Source organism: Sarcophilus harrisii, chromosome 1, assembly GCF_902635505.1.
Source record: "Sarcophilus harrisii chromosome 1, mSarHar1.11, whole genome shotgun sequence".
Taxonomy (NCBI): domain Eukaryota; kingdom Metazoa; phylum Chordata; class Mammalia; order Dasyuromorphia; family Dasyuridae; genus Sarcophilus; species Sarcophilus harrisii.
The window spans coordinates 79,608,621-79,621,146 of record NC_045426.1 but is presented as its reverse complement, the minus strand read 5'-3'; the positions used below and the strand labels follow the sequence as shown (position 1 = coordinate 79,621,146).

Sequence of the window (12,526 nt, the reverse complement as noted above, 5' to 3'; positions counted from 1 at the left end):
AACATTATTGTAGAGCCAAATAATTTTGAAAGACTTAAAACTGATCAATGACTAACTACAATTTTAGAAGACTCATGATGAAACATATCATCCATCTCAAGACAGAGGTGATGGACTCATAGTGTAGACATTTTTTGGAACATGGCCAATGTAAGAATTTGTTTTGCTTGTCTGTAAATGTTTATAACAAGGTTTTTATTTTTCTTTCCTTTTTCATGGATAAAAAGGAAAGAAGCTAAAGGGAGAAAAAATTTTTGTTGAAATTTGTCATCATGAAATTTTGATTATATCAAATTGAAAAGTTTTTGTACAAACAAAACTAATGCAGACAAGATTAGAAGGTAAGCAATAAACTGGGAAAACATTTTTATAGTCCAAGGTTCTGATAAAGACCTCATTTCCAAAATATATAGAGAATCGACTCTAATTTACAAGAAAGCAAGCCATTCTCCAATTGATATTTATCATTTGGTCAAAGGATATGAACAGACAATTCTCAGATGAAGAAATTGAAACTATTTCTAGCCATATGAAAAGATGCTCCAAGTCATTATTAATCAGAGAAATGCAAATTAAGACAACTCTGAGATACCTCTATACACCTGTCAGATTGGCTAGAATGACAGGGAAAGATAATGCAGAATGTTGGAGGGGATGTGGGAAAACAGGGACACTGATACATTGTTGGTGGAATTGTGAATACATCCAGTCACTCTGGAGAGTGATTTGGAACTATGCTCAAAAAGTTATCAAACTGTGCACACTCTTTGATCCAGCAGTGTTTCTACTGGGCTTATATCCTAAAGAGATTTTAAAGGAGGGAAAGGGACCTGTATATGCACGTATGTTGTGGCAGCCTTGTTTGTAGTGGATAGAAGCTGGAAACTGAGTGCATGCCCATCAACTGGAGAATGTCTGAATAAATTGTGGTATATGAAAATTATGGAATATTACTGTTCGGTAAGAAATGACCAACAGGATGATTTCAGAAAGGCCTGGAGAGACTTACAGGAATTGATACTGAGTGAAATGAGCAGGACCAGGAGATCATTATGTACTTCAACAACAATACTATATGAGGATCAGTTCTGATGGACGTGGCCCTCTTCAACAATGAGATGAACCAAATCAGTTCCAATGGAGCAGTAATGAACTGAACCAGCTACACCCAGAGAAAGAACTCTGGGAGATGACTAAGAACCATTACACAGAATTCCCAATCCCTCTATTTTTGTCCACCTGCATTTTTGATCTCCTTCACAGGCTAAATGTACAATATTTCAGAGTCTGATTCTTTTTGTACCGCAAAATAACTGTTTGGATATGTATACTTATTTTGTATTTAATGTATACTTTAACATATATAACATGTATTGGTCAACCTGCCATCTGGGGGAGGGGGTGGGGGGAAGGAGGGGAAAAATTGTAACAAAAAGTTTGGCAATTGTCATTGCTGTAAAATTACCCATGCATATAACTTGTAAATAAAAAAGCTATAATAAAAAAATAATAATAAATAAAGAAATTTGTCATCATGCTCCAATCTGAATGTCCAGTATAAGCTCCCTTTTTTGAGTCCAAGCCTGGGAGATTTAATCCAGTTAGGTTTGGAATTATTATCCTGGCGCTATGATGTCCAGACAGGTGAATCAGTGAACCTTGAGGTACATGATCTACAATATCTGGCTGGCTCCAGACTCCAGACCATACTTTTCCTAACCCCTCCTTGCCATCCTCTGCCACTGAAGTATACCTTCTATTAACCTTTTATAGTTCTACATCTGGGGTACACATAAAATCAATAATACTATTGCTTCTAACAAAGGGATGTCAATGGGCTCCCTTTATCACATACATCCCTGTGCCTATTCCTGAACCAAAACTCCCTTTCCTTGCTTTCCACATGATCTCCTCCTCCTAGAATATAAAGTCCCTGAAGCCTCTTTGAATTTGTATCCCAGTGAATCCCAGCTTAATAAATACTTCTAATTCATTCATTCAAATATAATGATAATATCTTTCTATTTAAATACATCAAACATTATCTCCCAAATATCACTGATTAACCTAGAGATGATACATTTAAGTGGTTTCACCAGTATCAACCTTTATAATAAAAATTACAATCTGCTGAAAAAAATTATCACAATAAACCACCTGTTTAAAATATTGGCTACTTGAACTCCTGGTTGTAAAGAATACATATCAAGAATGCCCTAATGGGAAAGGGGAGGGGAGGGGGAAGGAATAAAACTCAGTATTCCTGACTTCTGATTTAAATTAATTTCATTCAAATTAATATTATAAGAGATTCTCCCACCAAAATCCCTACTAACTTTGACAATCTCATTTACTAGAAATACATTTTTGAAAAGTTCAATCTGAGTGTTTCCCAAGATTTTTAAGAAGTGTGCTTATGCACCCTAAGGGCTGTACAATATAAGTGTAACCATAGATGAGATACTCTGCCAATGTTATATCTTCCCATTGGTCCATAATGAACAGAAATCGAGGCAATTTCATTTTGTATCTCTAGATCCTAACACATTTTTCTATGTATTAAAATATAATTTATTAAAATTAAGTAAGAGATAATTTGACCTTATAAATGAAGTATTTAGAAAGAAAATTTTATGAATTAAAAGTGACTAAAAAATAATTTCTTAGCCTAAAATAAAGTATTTTTTTAATATTAATTCTGTCAAGAGGCATTGATTCTGTCATACTACTTCAAAGCATTATGAATCAGAGATAAAAAGTTAAGATGTTGTATAAAAGTAACAGGGTCTTGACCAAACTATCTTGCCTTATTTACATTAACTTTTTCTTTATTTGAAAAAAATGTGAAGAGCATGAAAAGAAACATGGTGTAGAAGAGGGGATGTTCTTTACTCCAAAGGTAAAAGCACTAATTAGGTTGAAGTTAAGCAATTGCATATTGCTATGTAAATATTTGTAAATGTCATCATCTCATGGACAAAGGACCATGAGTATCAACCACAAGTCACCAATATTTAAAATATCACTTACTGTATTTGGTTTTTGTTAATACAGAACAATTCTCAGAACACTTGTCCAGAACCATCTGAGGACCAAAGAGATTAGGGCAGCATTCCAATTTTATACAAGTTTTCCGGCAGAAATCAGTCACTCGATCAGCTGTTCTCACTATCTCGACTGTAGCACGATAGCTTTTTCCTTTGTATCTGTCATTGGAGGAATGTGGATGTGAAAGTTATTTCACTAGTCCAAGTCAAATCAAAAGAAAATTTTAGTATGCACACCAATCAGCCTGCTTCTTAAAATATGCTTCATATTTTTAAAGTAAGGAATTTTCTTCCATGACATTCAGCTTGAAAAAAAAAATTGTTCTTTTATACTATTACTAGTAAAATAATCCACAAAGAAAAATTTCTTGCTAAAAAAACCAGAAAGAAGCAAAGCAAAGTTTTTGCCTGCTGCCCTCAGCTTAAGTTCTTTGAATTGAAATTGCTTCTAAAAAACAAACTTGCTTAGTTTAAGAAATTAATGTCATTTATTTATTATGGCTTTATGGAATTTATTTATGGAAATATTATTTATGGAAAATAATGTCATTAATTTATTATGGTGTTTGAATAATATTGCTGTATAGCAATATTATTCAAACACCATAATAAATTAATAAAGTCCTCAAGTGATGGACTTTTATTTTGGTCTCTAGTTCTTTGTTTCCACAAAAGGTGCTATAAAAATTTTTTTATATATGAGATCATTTATTCTATTCTTCTCATGGTATACAATCTAAACAATGGGATAAGAGTTAAAGGGCATGAACATTTTATTCATTTCTTTAGCAAAATTTAAAAATTATTTTCAGAATGGTTGAACCAATTCGTAGTTCCATTAGGAGTGTATCATCTTGCCTATGTTTCTTCAGCTTTTCCAAGACCATTTCTACCTTTTGTTATCTATACTGATTTGAATAGTGAGGTGAAACTTCAATTTTCTTTTTACTTGCATATTTTTTATTACTAGCTACTTGTAGCATTCTTTTATTTTATTCACAACTCACAATTCAGTTTCTGTTAAAATGGTATTTCCAAGCATATAACTTTGGTCCTCCAGATTTCAGAAAGCCACTCTAAATCATCCTAGAGTTTCCTGCAGCAACCAAATTGCCTTCAACTACAAAACAAAACTACAAACAAAAAGGGCACCAAAGTGGTAACATACTTGGCTTTTAGGGTTTCCCCATGTCCATGCCACACAGAATCTTCATCTAGCTGAAGCTCCCGAAGAACACGGCTTGGTTTGTAGGCTGCATTGATCAGCAATGTAAGAACCTAATAGCCATTTTTTAAAGAGGCAGAAAGTATAACAAGGATAATAGGAGGGAAAAAACAAAACAGATTAGACTATTAGTAATTTAACCAATACTCCATAAACACTGCCCAAATTTTGTACTTGTAAGTTGATTTTTGAAGTCAAATTCAGGACTACATTTATTCCTGTTAAATTCCATCTCTATCTCATACTGAAATTTTACAGACTAGTTTTTGTTTCAACTATTTAGGTTCCTATTTAGGTTAATACTCATAATCTACCATATACGTTGGTAACTTTTGTAAATGCAAGATTTCCCATGGGAAGATTCAAGGTGGTAGAGTGGTAGGAAAAAGCATAACTTAGCTTCCTCACCAAATGCCTACCAAAATGATCTAAGAAACGGACCAGTCCAAATTCTGATTGGGAAATCCAAGAAAAAAGCCATGGTAAGTCAATTTTTCTAGTCCAATTCTTCCAAAGATCTGTAGACAGTAAAGAAATCATATAGCTAAAAGTATGCTTACAGAGCATTTCAGCATTCAGGGACTCAAAAAGAGCCATATGGTCACTCACTAACTAATTCTGGGTCAGACGAAAAAAGAGATCTACATTTAGGAATGAAAAAGACAGACAGTTGCTAAGTATACCATACTTGTGTACCGAGCAGGGAACAAGTTTAGAAGCAAAGAATAAATCCTGTGGTTCTAATCTCAGAGGCAGGACAAGGGACTCAGCTGTAGCCTCCAGCCATGTTGAAGTTTGAAATAGAACAACCAGAAGTTAAGTTTTCAAGACCAAAGAGAAGCCTAGAGTTCATTTGCTCTGAACATGTAGGGAATTGCTCTGAGGGCTAACAATGGCTGAGTTCAGGAAAATTTAGGGAGCACAAACTCCCAGAGACAAGTCAAAAGACCCAATCTGGATCAGGAACTTACTGAACTCAGATCAGAGGGTGGTAAGCATGTACAGTGTAAAATTATTTCATTTTGATAACCCTAAAACCTGTGGATCTCTAGTCTGAGCAGTAAAAGTAGCAGCAAGACCTAAGAAGACATAATTAGAAGTGCTTAGAGCTCAGTCCACAGTTAATAAGTAGGTTCATATAATGAACAAACAAAAAAGAATCCCACTATACAGAAATATTATGACGACAAAGAAGCTCAAGGCACAAACACAGAAAAGAATGACAGAAAAACATCTACAAACAAAACCTTAAAGAAAAAACACCACTTGGATACAAATCCAATTAGAATTCCTAGAAGAATTAAAGGAAAAGTTTAAAAGAGAACAAAGAATGATGTTAAGGATCAAATAAGAGCTATAGAAGAAAAAACATCAGCAACAATAGGAAAGCCATTGGCTAATTTGATTTAGAAAAGAAAGAACAAATTAACAGTATCAAAAATAGAAAAGGTGAATTGACAGCCAATGAAGAATAAATTATTAGGAGATATTTTGTTCAACTAAATGACAATAAGACTGGTGAACCCAACAAAAGGAATATTTACAAGAATGTCATTTGCCCATAACAGAACAGGAAACAGAGAACTTAAATAATCCTATCTTAGAAAAAGAAATTGAACACATAATAAATGAATTCTACTCCCTTCATAAAAATCCACAAAACCATATGGATTTACAAGTGATTTTATCAAACAAATGATCAATTAATTCCTATCTGAAAAAAGAGACCCTAAAAAATTATTCTGCTACTTAAGCCAAGAGTCAAAAAAGGAAAAACTATAGGTTAATATTCTAAAATGCAGAAAATTTATATAAAATAATAGCAGAATAATTATAGCATCACAATGACTGGGCTGGATTTAATTCAGGAAAGCAGGACTGGCTCATTATTAAGAAAAGCCTAAGAATAACTGACAATATTAATAACAAAAAGCATATCATTACATCACTACAGAAAGACAATACCCTTTCCTGATTAAAAAAAAAAAAAACAAACAGAAAATATAAGAACAAATAGTAGCATTTTCCTTAAAATGGTAAGCAGTATTTGTTAACCCCAAGAGCTAACATTATGTGTGAGGGTACAGACCAGAGGCCTTTCCAATTACATCAAAATTAAAGCAAGGCTATCCATTATCACTATTACTATTTAATACAGTGCTAGCTATGCTAGCTATAATAGTAAGACAAGAAAATTGAGGGAATAAGGATATGTAAAGAGGAAACAAGATTATCAGTTTTATAGATGCTATGATGGTTTCCTAAGTGAAACAATTAACTTCACATAGTTGCAGGATATAAAATAAAACCATAAAAATCATCAGCATTTTTACATATTACCAATAAAATCCAGCAGAAAAACACAGAAGAGTGAATTCCACTTAAAATAACTATAGAATAAAATCCTTGGAAGTCCATGTACCAAGCCACACATAGGAATTAGATGAATACAATTCCAAAATACTCTTTATTGAGTCAGTCACATTTATATATTTGCTACTAAGTGCCAGGCACTGTCCTTCAGGCAGTAGAGATATAAAAAGAGGCCCTGTCAAAAGGGCAAAAAATTCAAAGGTAGTCTGGGTCAAATACAGGGTCAAATCCGTGAAATGGGGCAAGAGAGACCACAGCAGGGCATGACAGAGCTAACAGGAAGGCTGGAAAGACATGATGCATTGGAAGAAGAGCTCAGAGAGGAATTGTGGGGTGACATATAAAACAGGATCTAGATGGAGAATGACCAGGGTTCCAAATGTGCCTCAGGCATTTCCTGGTTGTGTGACCCTAAGCACCTTAACAAGAGTTTTCAGGGTCTTGGTTTCTTCATCCATAAAATGAGGGAGTTTGATTCATAAGGGGTCTTTCTAGCTCTAAAGGTAGGACAACATGAGCCTAGGTTTAGGAGGCGTGAAGCAGGAGAGTCCAAAAGACAGTTGATGTGGCTAAAGAAAAGGAATCCAGAATTCTGGGTCATGGAGATGAAAGGATGATGGTCATCACTGTAGGACTACAAAATAATGAAAAGGAACTTAAAAAGACAGTGGAATGAGAGACTGCTTTGTCCAAGGGAAAATCAACCTATATAATGACATCAGTTGGAGTGAAGAAGGGAAGACTGAAGCCATATACTGAACTCCTTTGAAGGGAAAAAGAGAAAAAAGGGAAAATATTTGCAAAGCAATAGAACACTGTGACAAATTAGAGTAAGAGAGAAAGAGATGGATAGAGTATAGATCATAGGGAGAAAGACTGCTGAGTGATGGTGGCAAAGGGACAATTTAGGAGTGAGGAACAAGGAACAAGCCAAGTCCTCCCCTAGAAATATCTAGTATTAGAGAGGGTTTCAATGCTTCTTTTAAAAGAGTCAAGTTTTCATTCCAGCTAGAAGATGGAAAGAATATAAAGAGATGTAGAATAAAAGAGTTTTTTTTTTTTTAACAAGAGATTGAGGATTACAGAGAGTATTAGGGAAACAAAGGAAAACAAGTATTACAGATGAGAAACACTAAGATAGATGGGGATGAAAGTTTGAGTAAGGTTGAAGAGAGAGAATTTCCAGCTGATTAATAAATAGCTCATAACCTGGAAACATAGGGACAAGGAAAAAAGGAAATGGGAATTTTCCCACTATAGGCTTTATTAATCAATAGGTACTCTTTACTTATCAGTTATAATTGTAACTGCTCTACCAAACTGCCTATTCTTTATTTTATATACAAGGGCAAGAGAGATTTGGTCAAATGTCTTACTAAATAATGTGCTATACAGTGGCATGTCAGAGCCAGTTTAAACCAGTTTGTGAGAGGCAATGGTTAAATTTTCAGGGTGAAAATATTTATTTCTAGGAATTAAGCAAATCCTACAAATGGAGCTTGATTTGGCTTTTTAATTGTCTAGACTTAAAGCAATGGATAAAATATTAACAAGGCAGATTAAGTGTCATGCTAACTCCTTCTCCCTCCCAGAGCCATTGTTAAAACATTTACCATCACACCATTAGCTATATCAATAATAATTCCTGATCTGTCAGTTCAGTGCACCTAGAAGAAAAGGCTAGAGTTGTCATTAGTTTCACATAATTTGTTCTAAATGGATATATGCCACCAAACAGTAATGACAGCCTCTAACTATGTACTTAATAATCCATTCAATAAACTAGAAATAAATCTTATAAAGTAAATATATTATGGAGTAATTATTCCCTATACAGGGAATATAAGATTAGTTTTAAAAGTTAAGTTACTTAAAATGATTTAATTATGCCATAACTTATCATGAACGTAGGTATTAAATTTTGAAAATCAATTTCACTTTACAATTACATAATGCTGTAAAATAAACATTCCCAAGATAAGAAGAACTTGTCTAAGATGATGCTTTCATTATAAGTCATTTTGGCTAAAAAAAACCTCATTCCTTAAGCTACCACATTCAATCCTGAACCAAAACCCATTTATCATCAGAGATGTGAGTATTCAATGCAATGGAGAACTAAGGCTCCAAAAAAATAATAAATCACTAGTTAGCAATGCTAAAGAAAGGGAAAATGATGTGTTTTTTCTTTTCTTTTTTTTTTTTTTGGCTGAGGCGATTGGGGTTAAGTGACTTGTCCAGGGTCACACAGTCAAGCAGTGTTAAGTGTCTGAGGTCAAATTTGAACTTGGCTCCTCTTGATTTCAGGGCTGGTGCTCTATCCACTGCTTCACCTAGCTGCCCCAATGTTGTATATTTTCTATAAAACTCTAAACATAATAGGAATCAGTGATGCTAGCCAGGTACTTAGGAGTGGGTATTTTAATTTTTGAGGGGACAATTAAACAAGCACCTTTTGGAATTAACCTGTAAGAGTGATATAAAATTCCTAGTCTGTATATGCCCTTAGCTCTTTTTTTTTTTTAATGGTGATTGTTTTGTGTTTTGTTTTTTTTTTTTGGGGGGGGGCGAGGGAGGGAGAAGGGGAGATGGGGAAAAAAGGAAGAGGAAGAATAAAGAGAAAGACTATGTCTATCTCCCCTTTCCAGGCCAGAATAGCTGCTGCCCACAAGTCTGAGGACCCTCCTTACCTCTTTCAGAACCAGAACACAGTTTCCTGGTCCTACACACTGAGGCAGTTCAGCAATTCTTCCTTTGTTGAGATAAGGCCCTGAGAAGCAACGGTGATTGAAGTAGATCTTTGGACAGAAGTATTTTCCATTAATTGTGACTGGAAAATGGAAAGAAGTAAATACAGTTATCCCTTCCACATCGCAACTTTTGCCACTGAGGTTTTGATATAACACAGGTTGGCATAAAAAAATTAAATGACAATTTTTAGGAGTTTTGTAGAAGCCACAGATAATACTGCAAAGGCCTTCAGATAACACAGAAAAAACTTTAGAAACTCAGAAATTCATAAAATATATCTAAACAATTAAGACTTCACTGGTAAAAAGTAGACTCCTAGAAAACCCAAATAAAGCAAAGTACATACAAAGAATTCTCTATACATAAAAATAGCTAGCATTTATATAGCACTTTAAAGTTTGCAAAAGCTTTACAAATATCATTTTTCTACCCTCAAAACAACACTGATAGGTGTTATTAGTATTTCTGACGTTTTACAAATGAGAAAACTGAAGCAGTTATGTAATTTGTGTAATAAGTGTCTGAAGTTGGATTTGAACTTAACTCTCTTCCTGATTTCTGATTAGACATTCTATTCGCTGTAATGCTTAATTTAAGCCCAGGGAGAGTGATAAGGCCATGGAAATGTTCAGCAAGTTTTTAGGGGTATTCTGTATGTAAAATTCACTAGAAAAGCTTTAGTTCATTTTGTGGGAACATGGATCAAAAAATGATGAAGGAAAAACATTTCTACTTATGCTTCAGTATCATTCATTTTTAAATAAAATTATGAGATCAAATACTACAGTACATGATATATAAAACACCTGTTCATAAGAACTTATAACAAATATTTGCTGAGTTTAGTAGAAAGTTGGATCCTAATATTAAAAACTGTTTCTAAAACAAATAGATGGGTAGGTCAAAGATATAAAAATACAAGTAAATTTCAGTAGTCAAAGTAGATTAGCTCTACATGAATTAATTTCTTTAAATTAATCAATCCAGTTATTTGGATTTTATTTCATGCTTTTATTCAAACGCTTAATGTTGGTTATATATTATGCATCCTAATCAGAATATGTTTTTAAATTTCAATGAATATCTTAACTGTGACAAGATATGGATTGGCGTTAGTTATATATTACACATTCTAATCAGAATGTTTTTAAATTTCAATGAATATCTTAACTGTGACAAGACATAGCTTGATTTTAATGGTTTATAATTTTCTGATAAATAGATTCCATTAGTCAAGTCATCACAGTCAAGTCAAACATTAATGTGCCAGCCACTGTGCTAAGTGTTAATTAGTATAGGCTCCTTGAATACATGAGAAATTCAAACAGTGAGTATAAATCTTCAAGCATTAGATAATCTTAGAGAGAGAATGTCCTTAAGAGACCATGGAAGCCAGCTCACAGTTGAGCAGGAATCTCTTCTCCAACAAACCAAGTAAGTGTATATCATCCTACACTTTCTCTGGTTTTGTTCTGGTTCTTTCAGTCCATATTTTGTTTCATTTCCTAAAGCAACTCATTCTTGGGGAAAGTGGAGGCAAGGATCAAGCCTCATATGGCCTCTGCAATGCCAAACCACTGCTCCTAGTTAAACTCCTCAGCTTTAGAACGGCAATCTGACCTATCCTCCATAGGAAAGCCTTTCAGACACTGGAAGATAGTTATCTTGTCTCCAAACTTTCTCCCCCTCCCCCACAATGCTATCCCACTTTCTCTTATCTTCTCAAGGCCAAACATCTCTAATTTTCACCTCTACATAGTTTCTTATAAAGATTTAAGACCCTTTCCCATCCCAGGAGCTTTCCACTCTAGTTTGTCAATGTACTTCCTACAACGTGTAGGAATTGAACATAACAATCTTACATATGTTCTGACCAGAGAAGAGCATACAGTTGGATTATCACCTTCTTCATTCTGGACCCTTTATACAACTTAGAATCAAATTCATGTTTTGGGCTGACATGTTGCAGTGATGATTTCTATGGGTCATTGCTATGACTTTTTCACATAACACTACTGCCTCATAACTTGTGAGCTGATTTGGTCATTGGTATTTCTTTTTCTTTTTTTCTTTTTGCTGAGGCAATTGAGGTTAAGTGACTTGCCCAGGGTGACACACCTGGGAAGTGTTAAGTGTCTGAGACCAGGTTTGAACTCGGGTCCTCCTGACTTCAGGAATAATGCTCTGTCCACTGCACTACCTAGCTGCCCCCCAGTCATTAGTATTTTAAACACATCAATACCACTAAATGTCATCTTATTAAAGCCAACATTTTAGTTTGTCAGGATCCTTTGAATCATGATTTGATCTGGTGTTTTAGCTGTCCTTTCCAGCTTTGTGGGATATTCCATTAGAAATATCCATTCAAGTTAATACCAATCAATTATTCACCTCTTTCCCCATCAGTGCCTAGGGCCAGGTATTCTCTGAGCACCACAGCTTTCTATATACTCACTGTGCTGTGTGAATCTACCAAAACAGCATTATTTGGAAAATATGAAGGAAATAAAGATTTGACAACTTCATTCAACAAACCATACAACTTCTTAAATTTCACCAGGGAGAATATAAAGTTTAATTCTAAGCAAAATCTGGTTATAATAAAACTGATATTTCATTCATTCAGCAGCGAGTACAAAACTTTTCCTTCTAATTGATAGATTTCCTATCTAATTGATAAAAAAGCTGTTAAAAAATAAAAATGCTACATTACCAAGTATCAGATCATTTAAAAGAATCTTCATTTTTACAAAAAGAAATAAACAAAAACTCTTTGATAAATGTTCTTAGCATTTAACTTAGTTAAGAAGACAATAGTGCACAAGTTTCTATTATTTTAATCTTAAAAAACTTCATCATAACTTTTTCTAATTTGCTCCAAGAGGTCTGCCTTACCTTTTAAAAAAGGTCAAGTGATTTGTCCAAGACAACATGAAGAATGTCAATTGATAACTCTGTGCTGAAACCCAGATGAGTCTTAACAGTTAGACTCTTATGGTCAAAAATATATCACAAAATCTGCACCCTTGGCCTTATACTGAGAATATGGTGTAAGGAGCTACCTTGGTAAATGTATAAAATAACCCAAAGATATTCATGAAGAAAGATGAAGTACATTTGTAGTTTGACT

The 12,526-nt window shown here is 34.1% G+C and overlaps 1 protein-coding gene across 4 annotated transcripts in view; it reads right to left on the bottom strand.

Moving 5' to 3' along the window:
- SFMBT1 (Scm like with four mbt domains 1) overlaps positions 1 to 12,526 on the bottom strand; it is a 170,991-nt gene that overhangs the window by 6,433 nt on the left and 152,032 nt on the right. For all 4 annotated transcript variants that reach the window (XM_031957430.1, XM_003762561.4, XM_031957441.1 and 1 more), the window contains exons 15-17: positions 9,336 to 9,475; positions 4,216 to 4,325; positions 3,031 to 3,206 (exon numbers count right to left, since the gene is read on the bottom strand). In XM_031957430.1, the coding sequence (XP_031813290.1) occupies positions 3,031 to 3,206; positions 4,216 to 4,325; positions 9,336 to 9,475 (426 nt within the window). The remainder of the gene's footprint in view (positions 1 to 3,030; positions 3,207 to 4,215; positions 4,326 to 9,335; positions 9,476 to 12,526) is intronic.